Raw genomic sequence first — 16,810 nt, forward strand, 5'->3', positions numbered from 1 at the left:
GGGGGGGGGGGGTGGGAGAATAGCGGGAGGTGCGGGTGTGGACCTCACGCTATTCTCCCACTATTCTCCCACCCATCGTGGTTGCGGAGAATCGCGCCCGTAATCCATCCAAAGGAGACCAGGAGGCTCTTCGACATACTCTGAGAAGGCGGTAGGACCATAATGATGAGCAATGCCAAGACTCTAGTCCCAAGGACATGTGCCAAGAGAAGTTAAAGGATTTGGATTTGGATTTGTTTTATTGTCATATATACCAAGGTACAGTGAAAAGTATTGTTCTGCGTGCAGTCCAGACAGATCATTCCATACATGAAAAAAAACATAGGACATACATAAATACACAATGTAAATACATAGGCAATGGGTGAGCATACAGAGTGCAGTACTACTCAGTAGAGAAGGTGTGTGAAGAGATCAGGTTCAGTCCAGGGGAGGGTTATTCAGGAGTCTGGTAACAGTGGGGAAGAAGCTGTTTTTGAACCTGCTAGTGTGTGTTCTCAGACTTTTGTATCTCCTGCCCGATGGAAGAAGTTGGAAGACTGGGGGGTGTCTTTGATTATGCTGTCTGCTTTCCCAAGGCAGCGAGAGGTGTAGACAGAATCAATGGATGGGAGGCGGGCTTGGGTGATAGACTGGGCTGTGTTCATGACTCTCTGTAATGTCTTGCTGTCTTGGAGTCTTCTGCTCCAGTCTGGAAGAAGCCAGACACATAAACGTTAATCTCCATGGTTATCACCACAACCACAGACAATGCCATCCTTACCCTGCTCTAAGTTAGTGGTTGTAGGTGCAAATATTAGTGAGGATGTCCTTCTTGAAGCAGAGACAAACTGCTCGTCACTGAGAGCCTGGTAGGAAAATTCCTCTCTGAAGACCCTGTGCGGATATGGCCACCTGTTTAGGACCTTTTCTTCCCCTCCTCTTCCTTCTTCTCCCAGCAGTCATGCTGAAGACCAAGGGGGCTACAAGCTACTGTACCCATGTCTGGGAGAAACACCTTGCATATAGAATCCATAAAATCAGGACAATGTCCAAAAATGTGCAGGTTAGGTGGATCGGCCGAGATTGATTGCACCTTAGTATCTCTGGATGTGCAGTTTAAATTACATGGTAAAGGGGATAGTGGGAAGTGGATATGGCTCTTTCTAAGGATCGGTGCAGACTTATTGGGCCGAATAGCCTCCTTCTGCACTGTAGGGATTCTAAGTACGTCATTTACGTGTGCCACATCATCTCCTGTAGACTTTAGTAACTTTAAACAACTCTGAAAACTACTAATTCCATTAAGAGCAATAAAAATCAATCCACAACTAACCGGTAATGAATTGAAAGTCCCTTTTAAATAGTGTTGGTTGTGGATGCTTCTTGCTGTTGAACGAGTGATTAGCCCTGAAAGACTAAAAGATGGCTCTGAACTCCAAAATGGCAGTGCTGGCATCAAAACAGCATTTTATGTTGATTAGCGTCACAATCTGCCTCCTCTGCATACTTCCAACAGATGCTCGCTGCCACATTAGCTAATACCATCGCCAAAATGCTATCTGTACGTTGGGAAACATGGGGCACAATTCAGCGTAGTCAAGTTAAAATCTGCTGAATGGCGCAATTAGGATGTTTCTCAGTGGCTGCAGGGCCGACAAACATCCCACTATCCATCGGCAATTGCCATATTTTTTGGCCTCGGAGTGTTTCTCCTCACGGAAGCCACACCAGAAGGATTTCCTGCTGGTGAGCTAAAGGCTCCTTGAAGATCGGTGCACCATTTTGGAAGGCTTCATGGACCCCCTTTCAGGAACCCCCACCCACCTGGCAAGGCTCTGCAGGCTCGACTCTTGGCAATGTCAGTCTTGCACCTAAGCACCCTGGAAGTGCCCCTGGCAGGGTGGCACAGCCTGGGTGCCAGGCTGGTATGCCTGGGTGCCGGGTGCCACTCTTGCCCACCCCCTGAGGATCTCCAATGGCCTCGGAGACCCACTCCCAGCTGTCATTGCAACTGGTCCATGTTTGTGTGGGCCAGTACTAACCGGCACTCTGGCAAGGTTTCCCAGGTGCAGCTGTTGCATCCCGGACACTGGGTGAAGCTGGAGTCCAGGTATCTAAATGAGCCTCATTTAAATATTCAGATTGGGCTCTCGCCCAACGGGAGCAAGATCCAGATCGCGTCGGGAGGACCAAATAGGGTGACTTGCGTGGCCCTGCGCAGAGCCCAATTTGGAGCTTGCGCATGATTCACCCGTTACACCCGGATCTGTGCTGGGCACAATGGGAACACTGAATTGCACCCATATGCATGTTCTCTGGATGCCATTTTAGTGTTGATAAAAATTGGTGCTGCAGATCAACATTTTAGGCTAACATTTCTCTGGAAGAATTCTCGAATATGGTCAAGCAGTCATGCTGCTGCTTGCCCTGTTCACACTTCCAGCTACACTGTACAGGACACTGTACGCTTTTGGATTTCTTATTACCACTTGTCACAGTACTTAAATCTCACTCAAGGTCTGTGGGCAAGTGTGAATATAGAATGGCGAATGGACATTGCTTGCTACTAAATCCAGGTCAACACAGCTGTATGGTTAGCTTATAAGTGTAAGAGAGACAGCACACGGAGGAAACCCACACAGAGGGAGAATGTGCAGACTCCGCACAGTCACCCAAGCTGGGAATTGAACCTGGGATTCTTCACGAATAGTGGCACTGTGCTAGAAACTTGACATGATCGTGGCCACGTCAAGATTTGACCCAAGCGGGTTTTGCAGGCGAGTGAGAAACCCTCGTGGAGTTATCGGGTATGTAATTTCAATTCTCTATCAACTCCGCATTTAACCCAAAATTCTTGAACAGGCAGTGGATTTCTAAGCTGTGTGGAACTTGCCAGGATCAACCAGGCAAGAGCACAGTGGGGAGTGCTACTTTCAGCATAACTTATTGCTGCAGTCCTGCCAAGACGAAAGGCTGCTGCTCTCACATCACTTCTTCTGAAAGTGTGCTTTCATTGCTTGACAGATGATTCCCCATTCCTTGGAAGTTATTTCATCTATCTTTGACTTTGTTAACTTTGATCTGCACCCTCATTGCAGCATTGAAGAAGCTTAAACAGACCTATCGTAAACTTCTGATGAGGTACAAAAGTGACAGTGCCAGCAGCAAAAGGGGCAACAACAACAGCATAGCAGCTGTCTTCTCCTCAGACACTCGCTGCTACACAGTACCGAGGGGATGGGCACAGAGGTGGAGCTAGAATGGTGCAGTACACCAGTTCAGGATACATAGACAGAGGACCAAACTCTCTCGATGTGTGTGAGCAACTGTGGCTCTGTAGGCTTGGGCTTTCACAGCAGGTCATTGCTGGCACTCTCACCTGGAACAAAGCCTCCTTCCCAGTGGATCAATTGCCTGTGGTCATCAGGCCACCACTGGACAATGATACCCCTGTTCTCTGCGTCCCGCTGAAGTTCTTTGCTGTCTCCCCTTGCAAGGAGAGAATGCGGAGAGTGCAATAAATGGATTGTGAGGAGTGGAGGGAAGGGCAACATCTTATGGAGGGTGACTGTCAGATATGGATGTGAGTTGGCACAATGATGAAGCTGAGTATTGAGTGTTGGCTGTTTCAATGGGGATATGGGGAGGTACCTAGAGAAAGAGAGGAACATGTAGAGCTGCAAGATGTGTTGTTCGTTTGTGCAGGAAAACACTGAGAAAGCCAAAATGTGGAATTTGGTACCTGAAACTGCATCCACTCACCTTCCTATCCTTTTAAGATCCCTGAAATTCTTTGGGCACTGTTTTCAGTTCAAGTGTTACTGCTCACTTTCTTCGCCATTTTTATCCATGCCTTCCTAGTCTGATAGGCTGGTCTCTTCCGTCCATACTTGAAAATCATTACCCTTTTTTTAAACTCCCAAATCCAAAAGTTGAAGCTCCAGGTAAGAGTCAGGACAGAGGGGGACATCTTTCTTTGTGGTTGCTGAAGCCTCAGGAATCAATGTTCCCCTATTCTGACACTTAACAAGGTCCTTTTAATTAGAAATCTTCCTTTGACTATGTGGTGCATCATCCCCCATGTCATTGATCAGGAAACCTTGCAGCAGGATGTTATACCATGTCTCAGTTAAAGTTGCTTCAATTACAAATAGGTTCCCAACCTGCTATCATCCCCATCCACTTGCCCGTGGGAAAAAAGTTTGCATTAGACGGACGAGATAAATCAAACAGAAATAAAAAGTGAGCAAATGTACTTACATTTTAAAAAATCTCCAACAATTCATTAACTGGAGGAATGAGATTGCGAATTTTAAATAATTTAATTTCTGGGCCAGAGAGGTTGATTATAACAGAGCCACACCAGATACTGATTAGGAATAGAATGATTTTCCCTTCCCAACTCTTGAGATGGGTGCTGAGGTCAATTGCAAGAGTACAGCGCCCATTATAGTTGAGATTAGGAAACTCAGCACAGATTGGGATTTCCAAAGATCTGGGAAGGTTTGTTTTTGTCTGGTTTGTTACAGATAGGGGAGAGATAAGGGATAATATCCCACCTCTCAACTGATGACAATAGATAAGTTTTAAAGGATTACTGTTACTTTAAAGAATAGGAACAAGACAGGCTTTCTTATAGGTTTAAATTAAAACGAAGAATAAACATTTATTTTTTCAACACTTAAAATCTGAATGCATCATCCATCCCTCACTCACGTAAGGTATACACACAAGAAAAAATGATTTAAAAAAAAAAGAAATAGCATGCACTGATGTCTTTAGAAGAGTCTGAGAAAGCGCTTACTTTAGGTCCTCAAGATGGTCGTTGGAAATGTTCCAGGCCTGAGAACTTTCTTCCGGTTCATTGAAGAAAAATGGAGATTGGAGGTTTCTACTGCTGAACTCACAAAATTTACATCAAACAACAAGATTCTGGTTTTCAAGTTGAAGTTGTGATCGAATCCCGGTAGTGAAAAATATAATCTGCAGGTTGAAATAAATGAGTTCCACATTTTTGATCATGGTGGATTTTCTAGGCAGGGTCATTTCTTTCTTTTGTTGGATGAAATGGCCTCCCTCAGTAATCTTTATGTTAAATACTCATTAGAATCTGTATGCAATAAGCAAATGATTACATGAAGCAGTCCTTGCTGGTTTTGGATGACATTTTGATAATGTCATATATTGAAATTAAACTTTGCTACACAAAATCATATCAGCCATAGTCTGTTTATTAGTGGCAAGCAAGGTGATAGTAAAAAAAATGACAAATCCACATGTCACCAGTGTTAAGCATTGAGTTGATGGCTCAGCTACAAAGGTGTCAGTGGATACATCATGCAGGGTAGTGCTGAAACATTTAAGTAAGTCTGGGGAATAATGTGGTGAATTCAAACATTTCTGGCAGAGCACAAGAATGACCCTGGGAGATCCATAAATATATAATAAATCAGATTAAACCAGCACAGCCTCAGGATAATAAAATGTAGGCATTTACCTCATTAAATGTACCCACAATCACCTTCTATTGTAATGTAACAAACTGGTATGAAATACGTGACAGCACAAAACTAAAACCAACGTACATTAATAATATGCCAAAGAGCTACTTCAGATTGCTCAGTTTGCCTTTCCAGCACTGTAGGTATTATATGAATAGTCAGTAGATTTTCCATAACATTGCAAACATAAACACTAAAATCTGTAGTTTCTAATACTTCCAGCAGTCCAGATGCAATCCTTATGAAATAGTTTCTCCACAAGTATAATGCAGCAAATTTACTGAAGCCATACATGATGGGATGGCTGAGTGGTAAGATATAACAAATGCTTACTGACACTCAATTGTGTAGAACTTTTCAGATAAAAATGGGTATATTTTTAACAGCATTCTTCCAATTATGTTGGTAAATGGTGAGGCCAGCAACTAAAAATTGGAACCAGTCCAGCTATTGGCTGCACAAGTAATTTGATGTCATTTTCAGGTAGACCTCAAAATGGGTGACTAATGCATCCGCTCTAAAGAAGTATGTCATTTGTCAGTGGGTGGAGTGCACCTTGCATGTGCTCCTGCAGGTGTTGTGTGGTCTAACTGGTGGTTCAGGAAATGACCTGAAAAAGTTTTGTATAATGCTTTTTTGGGGGGCTGCAAAAATATTCAGGCCCTTTGTCATCCACTCATTGGCTCTCCACCATATGGACTTGTTGTCTGGCTTGACTCCAATGTAGAGTTTTTGGATTCCCAGCATCTGTTGCCCCGAGTGAGGAATTAAGGATGTGCATTCACTGAATCAGACCATTTAGATGAGCTCACCTTTAGAATGGTTTGTGCTCCTTGAAGTGGGTTATACATATGGCCTGCCCACCACTTGCTTGAAGTGTACTCCAGTTGAAGATCATCTGCAATATCTGTAATATTCACCTGACTTTTATGATGTGAAGAACAGTGAGGTTATCTCGACCTCATTATTAAAGTGAAAATCAAGCAGCAATTTCCTATGATTGCACATGCACAGTTAGATACAGAAACCAGGAAGTTGCTATCCATATGGGCCCGTTCCTCCAGAAACTTTCTGCAACAATATCCTGCTGAAAGACTTAATGTTTAAATACATGAAAGACATGGATTTGCGCGTCTACCTGCTAAACACATCAGACGTGTTAGGGATTTTGTTTTTAGTCTGAAAATTGTCTTTTACAAGTGTAGCACTTCAATCCATCAGATTTCAATTATTGTTGGAGATGTAAAACATTCTTCTCTCGTTTATCTCCTGCTTAACCCAATCTTTCTTTCCAGTTGTTTTACTTTCTACACAGAGTTTTACATTGAATTAAACATTCTAACAATTTCTGCTTTAACCTTTCCAATTCTTCAATTTGATTGGTTCTAGAGAATACTGGCTAAGAGAATATACAGTTGCTTGCCCTATTCACATATATCCCAGGTTTCCTGTAGAGAGCACTGTGCCAAATGCTGTCTAATTAACGGTAAGGTCCAGTACAAAATTCCGAAGGAAGTCTAAAGTTAAGTGAAGTGTAATGAACAGCTGGCACTGTTAGTTCACCATTGTCATGAAAATCCTGCTCACTGCTCCCTGTTTGTTTAATTTGCTTCCTTTCTAAACATCTCTTTATCTCTGTTATTTGCATTATAATTTTGCATTTATTCTATTGTCCGTAATAGATTTACAATTGACACACTTTCTTCATCTCTACTGTTATGATCCCCAATAACCTGAAACAAAAGGAATCCCAAACAATCTCAATGAAAGGAACTGATGGAGAAGATTTAATTTTTTAAACTTTCATTGTAACAATGAAACCAAAAATCAACATAAAATTGAGAATGCATTAACAGACAAATCGTATTTTGATACAAATGGTGAAGTTCACTTTAAATAGTCGATACAACAAAGGTAGGTCTCTCCGATTTCTTCAGTTGTTCCATCACCATAGCATAGCTGCGAAGTCCAACATTGCTCTTTTCCCAGGTAAGGTTTCACTTCTTTTTTTCACAAATTATTAAGTCAGGAGTCCCAACAACCACAGCTTTATCGTTCCTGTGCTTCACATGTACAATGCCCACCCAAAGACGCAATTTCCAGATCCGCACGACACTTGCTCCTGCAATTAGGTATTTTTGCTCTCCTTCACCAGCTGGGTCACAATTTCCCACCTGAGCTGCCATACATTCATAACTTCACTATGACGGTCCTGTTTTCCTTCAGCTAGAAAACCCACTCATAGCTTTATTTAACAGCCTGTCTGAGCTATTCTTTTCTTGGAGAACTTTTCAGCTTTCCTGCCTGTTCACCAGGTGATTGTGTCTGTGTTCTCCAACAGTACAACAAGTTGGTACACTATATCCCCCATTTAGCTTTTATTCACCTTTTCTAGTTATGAAATTTTCATCCCCAAGCAAGGGTCACTATTCAGAAATGGCCTCTTAGCCAGGAAGTCCAATTACACATCCCAAATTATTTCTGTTTCACCTTGAGGGAAATAGGATTGTTACAGACACCTGGTCAGTTCTCAACAATGGCTAAAAGATTGGACCAGATGCCATAACTTTTTCAAGTTTTAAAATGGTGTGGAAAGAGCAATTCATTCCAGGAATGATAATATAAGAAATGGGGCTTGGTTATTTTAGAAACAAACTTTATTAAAAGAAAAGAAAACAATATTTAAACTTCAACCCTATAAATAACAGATGAGCAGATTACATGCAGTTTCTCAACCTCAACACACTAGTTCCCATTAAACAGCACTTTAACAGAACATGTGGCTCTCGGGCCAATTTCATAGGCAGGTAAAGACAATACTTGGATTCACGAAGCAATTTTTCTTCTGGTTGGGACATTCATTCTGAAACCCTTTTGCAAAGAGTGCCTCGGTGGCAACTTTCATGACCGTCTCGGTGGAATTCCAAAGTCTTTCTTCTCTGTAACTTTCATGATCTCTCTCGGTCGATTTCCAAAGCCTTCCACTCTCGGTTGATTTCCAAAGCCATCTCCTCTGTAATTGTTCAGAACAGCATTCTTCCTGAGTCATGTCCATATGACTCTTCTGAAAAACATGTTCTTGGTCATGCAAATTAATGGAAAAGGGGAAGGCTTTGGGAAGAAGTGTGACAAACCCGGCACTTGCAAAAAACTTGCATTTGTGAGTTATCCTGTTATGCGAGGGAGATATTGGGAAATTGGATCCAGAAATGAGACCCCAATGTAGCAGGCAATTTAGGGGTTAAACAGACTGTTCAGCCCCTCAAATAAAGATTATCTGCTGGTGCTTCCAGGCTTGAACCCATCACCATTATCTTGGCTGTTTGATTGCCCACTATGTTTGCCCACAAAAGAACAGAGCCAATCTATTGATATGCAACTTACCTCCCATTGACAGATAAGGAAGCCATCAGACTCTGTAATGGGCTAATAGCTGGTCAGACAGGAGTGTTCCCAAACTACAATGGATCTCGGGCATCCTGTGTATTCCTACTAATGTGTTTAAGTCTGACTGGGACAATGTACCTCAGCGAGGTGTGGATTTATCCCTCTGACTCTGTGCTAGCAGGTTTATTTTCCTCAGTCTGTTTAACCCCTAAATTGCCTGCTACATTGGGGCTCGTTTCTGGACCCAATTTCCTAATATCTCCCTCATAGGATATCTCACAAATGCAAACTTTTTGCAAAGTGCCGAGTTTGTCACGCTTCTTCCCAAAGCCTTCCCCTTTTCCATTAATTTGAAGGACCAAGAACATGTTTTGCAGAAGAGTCATATGGACGTGACTCTCGGGGATGCGATGGACGAGGCTGTTTCATTTCCCAAGAGGCCTTTCACTGGACGAGATTCAGATTAACATATTTAAACCAAAACACAAGCACAGAAAATACTGGACAATCTCAGCATGTCTGACAGCACATTGGAGGGATAAGGGAGCTAATATTTCGAGTCTGGATGTTTCTTTGTCAAAGCTAGAAAGAACTGGCAGTGGGGTCAGATTTATACTGTAGTGGGGGGGCATGGAGCGGTGGGGCTGGTTAGGGGGCCAGCGATAGGTGGAGATTGACAAAGATGTCGAGGACAGAAGACAAAAGGTATGTAAAGGGGGGTGATTAAGGCTAAGAAGGGTGCTGATAGTGGCACAGATTAGAATGTATGAATGGCAGAACATAAGTGAGCAGTGTGTCAAAGGCCAACTAGGAACAGTTGGCCCAAGTGGAGTGGGGGGAAGGGGGAACAATGGTGAAGGAAAAACAGATCAATGGAAGAAATTCAAATGAATTGATAGAAATAAAAATGGGGTGAAAGTGGAGGAGAGAGTTCACAGTCTGAAGTTGTTGAACTCAATGTTAAGTCCGAAAAGCTGTAATGTGCCTAATCGGAAGATGAGGTGCTGCTCCTCCAGTTTGCTCTGAGCTACACTGGAACATTGTAGCAGGCCAAGGACGGACATGTGGATGTGAGAGCAGGACGGTGAGTTGAAATGGTAAGTGACCGGAAAGTCTAGGTCCAGCTTGAGGGTGGACCGGTGGTGTTCTGCAAAGCGGCCTGCTTGCTTATCACAGACTGGAAGCTTATTTACTGGTTTAGTGATTTTTAAAAATTGCTTCTCATTTAGTTAATGGGATATTTGAGCTAATCATCATGTCCAAAGATAAGAGTTAAATTAAACTAATCACATAAACTACCACTGTTTTAAGGGATATGACTTTTACTGAGTGGTACTCTTGAGGTATATCAAACTTTGAGCAATATCTTTTAATTTTAGTTTGCTCAAAGTACTCTCCCGCTGCTGACCTTTGACTAGCAGGAGCACATATTGAAAATTCAACTGCATGTTCCTCATGGTTTTCCAAACATTAATTTTACTGGACTCATGCCCAGATTTCTGGCAGAATGCTTATAGATTACTGTTCTTGTTTCTTCCAGGTACTGCAGATGTACCTGCCATTCTGTGGAATATCCATTTCAAATGCCAAACTCTTTGCAGCATCCCGCAAGGAATATGACAGAAGCAGGGTACGTGTTCTTGAGTCGTCTGGCCCATCGTTTGAAGTAAAATGCAGAGGGATCAATTCTGACTTGAGTGATAACATTAAATGGATGTGTTTGATTCAGTTGCCTGCTGTACATTTCACCAAATTTTGATTTGTGTTGAAGTGACTGGCAGTGAAAAGCAAGAGATGTAAAACAAGAGACTGATTTGATATTGCCTATTTTACATTTTTGCTTGAAGTCAAAATTATCTGGGACAGTTTGAAAACTTTGCTTCTCAACTAATCGAGGCTAAAACATTTTATTAGCAAAATTTGAAATTTGTTTCAGATTACCAATCAAATAAATCATTATTTTTGTTGAATTTTTACTACTTCAAGTCCACTGTTATGTTAATGACAGTTGGACCCACATGTTTACGTTGTGATTGGTGCAGAATATTCAAGCTCAATAACAGATAACGGGTTTCACCCCAGTACCATCCTCTTGTAACTAATCTTTCTACAAGGAGGGAAAAAAGACAAGAGAATAGTAATCTTTCTTTCGGGATGGAATGAGGGTGAATTGGATCATTATATCATTGGTTTAAAAGGACATTTTCATACTTTATTTTCCAGTTTCAGCTCATAGCAGACAATGGTTCTAATTGCTAAAAAATAACAGTGGTCCTACCAAAGCGTACAAAATTATAGTTGTCAATTTGTAATCACCACTGACACTACGGTATGGTGTTAAGGGAGTGCTCATTGTCAGAAGCATTGCCCTTCAGATAAACCAAGGTTCCCTCTGCTTTCTCTTGTGGCTGAATGAGCACTAAATATCCCAAGATGCTATTTGATGAAAATCAGGAAGTTTTCTCAATGTTTTGGTCAATATCCATTCCTCAATCTACTGCCAAAGGCAGATTAACTAACACCTCTTTGCTGTTTGTGAGGCATTGCAGATATTTTTGCACTGCTTCACATAACATGCAATGTACTTGAAAAATAATTCACTCCGTTACAGCAATTCATGATGTTTCAACAGGATAAAGCAATGTATAGATGAAAATAAGTTCATTTATCTTAGCTGTTTAAATGGCACAAGCCAAACTAACAATACAATGGCCAGTTACTCCACTGTAAAATGGATGGGAAAACTGATCTTTTTCCTTGCTCCAGCCATCTGTCTCTTAGATTCTGTACATTAGGTTAATGTGTATAGTGTTGATTTTCAAATTCAGCCGGATTTTAGTATATTAAGTTTTGTGCTGTCCTATTCACCTATTGTTTATTGCTGGTGTTCATGAACCCTATTAATGATGGTTTCAGGCATTGCTTGAGGTTGTCAATGACTTGTTTGAAGAGCAAACAGAGCTGGAGAAGGTTGTTAGGAAGATCATGCAACGGGCGCTGACTCTGTTGCAATGTGAACGATGTTCTGTTCTCCTACTGGACGATATTGAATCTCCTGTAAGTGGTTTATTGTTTTGCTTGTTTTAGCCACAATAACTAACATTTCATTAGAAGAATGTCCGTGCCTTATAGTTTTCACTGAAATTTCATTTGCTTAGATCACCTTTTTTTTCAAACAACTTCTCTCTAGCACATGAATTCAAATCGAGCTTAGACTGATGCAATGAAAGTCTTTTGCCTTTTACTGGTAGAAGGATCTTACACCTGAAATAAGTTTTAAACGTTTCAACTTTTGGAAAAAAGACAATAATATTTGGAGCACTAGAGTGCTAAAAAAATGCAGCATGCCAAATTTCCACTTCCCTGCATTGACTTTATTATTACAATGAATGGTATCACAATATATCCTTTGTTGTTTTCACTTATGACTTCATGACAATTCAAAATAAGCATGTTTACCCCCCACTTTATTCATTGTAACCCGTTCTGAATTAGTACGATGAAGTTTATATCATGTTAAGCTGAATGATTAATTCATGATTTGTGCAGCGTTTCTTTGTTTTATTTATTTATTTTATTAATTTATGGTATGTGGCCATTGTTGGTTAGGTCAGCATTTATTGCCCACCGCTAGTTGCCCTTCAGAAGGTGGTGGTGAGTTGATTTCTTGAACCGCTGCAGTCCTTGAGGTATAGGTGCACCCACTGTACCGTTAGGGCGGGAGTTCCAGGATGTTGCCGCAGCGAAAGTGATGGAGCGGTGATATATTTCCAAGTCAGGGTTGTGAGTAACTTGCAGGGGAACCTCCAGGTGGTGAGGTTCCCAAGTATCTGCTGCTCTTGTCCTTCTAGGTGGTAGTGTTTGTGGGTTTGGAAGGTGTTGTTTAAGGGCCCGTGGTGAGTTACTGCAGTGCATCTTGCAGATGGTACATGGCTGCCACTGTTCGTCGGTGATTGAGGGTTTGAATGTTTGTGGAAGGGGAGCAATCAAGCGGGCGGCTTTGTCCGGGATGGTTTCGAGCTTCTTGAGTGTTGTTGGAGCTGTACTCATACTGGCAAGTGGAGCGTATTCCATTACACTCCTGTGGACGAGCTTTGGGGGTCAGGAGGTGACTTACTCGCCATAGGATTCCGTGGGCTGGATTCTCCGCAGCCCCACACCAAAATTGCATTTGGCGCGGGGTGGAGAATCCAATTTAACGCTGAAATCGGGCCCGGCAATTCTACGGGACCCGAGATTCAGCGTGATCGCCGAGTACTCCGTGCAACTGGGGGGCCATTGTCAGAGGCCCGTGATGAGACCATCAATTCACGCAACACGTGGTTAGAAGTGAACAGTGGTTTTAATCTTCTTACAACAGAGCCTGCCTGTGACAAGATGAACTCCATATGAACTGGCAGGTAGGCTCTCAGCGTCAACCTTTATACTTCCAGTTAGGGGGAGGAGCCGTGGGTGGAGCCAAGGTTGGAGCCCAGTACAAACTCCCGTACACTCCCAGTGCATCTCCCCCTAGTGGCAGAGCAGTGCAACTGCTCGTGTGCCGAGCTTACAGAGACATAGTATACCACGTGTAATACAGTGTGAATTACGCTACTGTGATTCACCACATTCACCCCATGTAAAAAAATCAAGTCCGGCGTGGGTGGTGGCTTACAGATTGAGATTGTCCGGTGGCCGAGTTGTCCGCTGGTGTCTGAATGGCGTCGGTTGGGGTACGATGGCAGACTCCGGGGCGATTCTGCCCGAGCTTCGTACCCGTCTGGTTCGACTGGGGACTGGGGGCGCTGGGAGCTAGCTGGCGGGGCGCGCAAAAAAGAATGTTGAGAACTGGTAGGTGCGTGGGCGAGTTGGGTGGGATGTAGTGTGAGAGGTACCTGGGCGGTGGTAGTGGGGGGGTTGGATCCTGCAGGTACTAGGTCCCGGAGGGATACAGTGTCCTGACGGCCGTCAGGGAACTCTACGAAGGCGTACTGGGGGTTTGAATGTAGTAGGAGCACTTTCTCTACGAGTGGGTCAGTTTTGTGCACCCTGACGTGCTTCCGGAGGAGTACTGGGCCCGATGTCTTCAACCATGCTGGGAGCGAAACCCCCGTGGTAGTGCCCCTGGAAAAACTAAAGAGCCGCTCGTGAGGGGTCTGGTTGGTAGCGCGTCGGGGAGGACTTCTTGCCAATGGGAGATCGGGATATTCTTGGACCAGAGGGTCAGTAGGACGGTCTTCCAGACCGTCGCATTCTCCTTCTCCACCTGCCCGTTCCCCCTGGGGTTATAGCTGGTAGTCCTGCTCGAGGCGATGCCCTTGCCGAGCAGGTACTGACGCAGCTCGTCGCTCATAAAGGACAAACCCCGGTCGCTGTGTACATAGCTGGGGAAACCAAACAGGGTGAAGATACTATGCAGGGCCCTGATGACTGTGTGGGAGGTCATATCGGGGCACGGGATAGCAAAGGGAAAACGGGAGAACTCGTCTATGACGTTCAGGAAGTACACATTCCTGTTAGTCGAGGGGAGTGGCCCTTTGAAATCGATAGCGAGGCGTTCAAAGGACCTAGAAGCCTTGACCAGGTGGGCCCTGTCTGGTCTGTAGAAGTGCGGTTTGCACTCCACGCAGATCGGGCAATCCCTGGTGATGGCTTTTACCTCCTCGGTGGAGAAAGGCAGATTTTGGGCTTTAATGTAGTGGGTGAGCCGGGTGACCCCCGGGTGGCAGAGGTCATTGTGGATGGCTTTTAAGCAGTCGCTCTGTGCGCTGGCACACGTCCCGCGGGACAGGGCATCTGGGGGCTCGTTGAGCTTCCCCGGTCGATACATAATATCGTATTTGTAGGTGGAGAGTTCGATCCTCCACCTCAGAATTTTGTCATTTTTAATTTTGCCGCTTTGCGAGTTGTCAAACATGAAGGCAACCGATCTTTGGTCGGTGATGAGGGTGAACCTTCTACCTGTGAGGTAGTGCCTCCAGTGGCGATAGCCTCCACAATGGCTTGTGCTTCCTTTTCGACTGAGGAGTGTCGAAGTTCTGAAGCGGAGAGAGTTCGGGAGAAAAATGCGACTGGTCTCTCTGCCTGATTTAGTGTGGCTGCAAGAGCTACCTCTGAGGCATTGTTCTCAACCTGGAAAGGGACAGATTCATCCACCGCCCGCATGGCAGCCTTGGCGATGTCCTCCTTGATGCAGTTGAAAGCCTGGCGAGCCTCAGCTGACAGGGGAAAAAGTGTGGCCTTAAAGAGTGGGCGGGCTTTGTCCGCATATTGAGGGACCCACTGGGCATAATACGAAAAGAATCCCAAGCACCGTTTGAGGGCCTTGGGACAATGAGGGAGAGGGAGTTCTAAGAGTTCTAAGCATACGGGACTCCGCATAACCCAGGACTCCGTTTTCCACGACATAGCCGAGGATGGCTAGTCTGGTTGTGCGGCAAACGCATTTCTCCTTGTTGTATGTGAGGTTAAGCTTCTGGGCCGTCTGGAGAAATCGGTTGATGTTGGCATCGTGGTCCTGCTGGTCATAGCCGCAGATGGTGACATTATCCAAGTACGGAAACGTGGCCCGCAGCCCATACTGGTCCACCATTCGGTCCATTGCTCGTTGGAACACCAAAACCCCATTCGTGACGCCAAAGGGGACCCGGAGGAAGTAGAAGAGGTGGCCATCGGCCTCAAACGCCATGAAGTGGTGGTCCTCCGGGCGGATTGGGAGTTGGTGGTATGCAGACTTCAGATCCACCATGGAAAAAATCTGATACTGGGCGATCTGATTCACCATGTCTGCAATCCTGGGGAGGGGGTACGCGTCGAGGAGCGTAAACCGATTAATAGTCTGACTATAGTCTCTGACCATGCGGAATTTTTCCCCGGTCTTGACGACCACCACCTGAGCTCTCCAGGGACTGTTACTGGACTCGATGATCCCCTCACGTAAAAGCCTCCGGACCTCGGATCGAATGAATACCCTGTCCTGTAGGCTGTACCGCCTGCTGTGAGTGACTGTGGGTTTACAGTTCGGAGTGAGGTTGGCAAAGAGAGGAGGGGGGGAGATTCGCAGCATGGCTAGGCTGCAGATAGTGAGTGGGGGTAGGGGTCCGCCGAAGCTGAGGGTGAGACTCTTGAGATTGCATTGAAAGTCGAGTCCCAATAAGAGTGGGGCGCAGAGTTCGGGCAGGACGTATAGTTGGAAATTAGAGTAGCTAGCGCCTTGGATTGTTAGAGTTGCGACGGTGCGCCCTTGGATATGGACAGAGTGGGAACCCGAAGCGAGGGAGATAGTTTGCCGTGCAGGGAAAACGGGGAGCGATCAGCGTCTTACCAGATCTGGGTGTACGAAGCTCTCAGTGATCCCAGAGTCGAAAAGGCACGGTGTACTGTACCCGTTGATTTAGACCATCATCATAGAGTTGTGGAGATGCTTTGAGCTGATTGGTCCAGTGTGACTGCGTTGAGTTGCAGATAGTCGGCGGCTCGGTCGGCTGCGCTGGGATGGCCCCGCGATGAGTGCCCGCTGAGGTCGCAGTCTTCAATCAAATTTTCTGAGTTTGGAGAGGATAGAGCCCAAGATGGCCACCCCCGTGGATCGCACGTGGCGGGCGGCGAGGAAGATGGTGGCCCCCATGAGTCGCCCGTGGTGGACCGCGTGGTGGGGGTCCGCCAAGGTGGTGGCCCCCATGGATCGCACGTGGCGGGTGGGGGCGGAGTCGGGGCATAGGCCGCTGCGTTCCGGGGCCTGCGAATGTGGAGGGCAATTGCTTTGTGCCACTGGAGGTTTAGGGGCTGGGACCCTCCTTGCCAGGCACACCCTGGTGTAGTGGCCTTTTCGCCCGCAGCTGCTGCAGGTCGCGTTGCCGGCCGGGCAGTGCTGCCGCGAGTGCTGGGCTGGCCACAAAAGCGGCAGGCTGGGGCAGCATGGTGGCTGGGTGGCCGCGCAGCGCAGGCCTGGGGCAGTCGCT

At 45.2% G+C, this 16,810-nt stretch overlaps 1 protein-coding gene across 1 annotated transcript in view; it reads left to right on the forward strand.

Annotated features, from left to right (window-relative positions):
- The window catches only part of pde11al (phosphodiesterase 11a, like), a 392,598-nt gene that overhangs the window by 180,177 nt on the left and 195,611 nt on the right, over positions 1 to 16,810 (forward strand). Inside the window, exons 3-4 of the mRNA XM_038797237.1 lie at positions 10,411 to 10,500; positions 11,787 to 11,927. Of these exons, the coding sequence (XP_038653165.1) occupies positions 10,411 to 10,500; positions 11,787 to 11,927 (231 nt within the window). The remainder of the gene's footprint in view (positions 1 to 10,410; positions 10,501 to 11,786; positions 11,928 to 16,810) is intronic.

This window comes from Scyliorhinus canicula, chromosome 5 (genome assembly GCF_902713615.1).
Source record: "Scyliorhinus canicula chromosome 5, sScyCan1.1, whole genome shotgun sequence".
Lineage (NCBI taxonomy): Eukaryota > Metazoa > Chordata > Chondrichthyes > Carcharhiniformes > Scyliorhinidae > Scyliorhinus > Scyliorhinus canicula.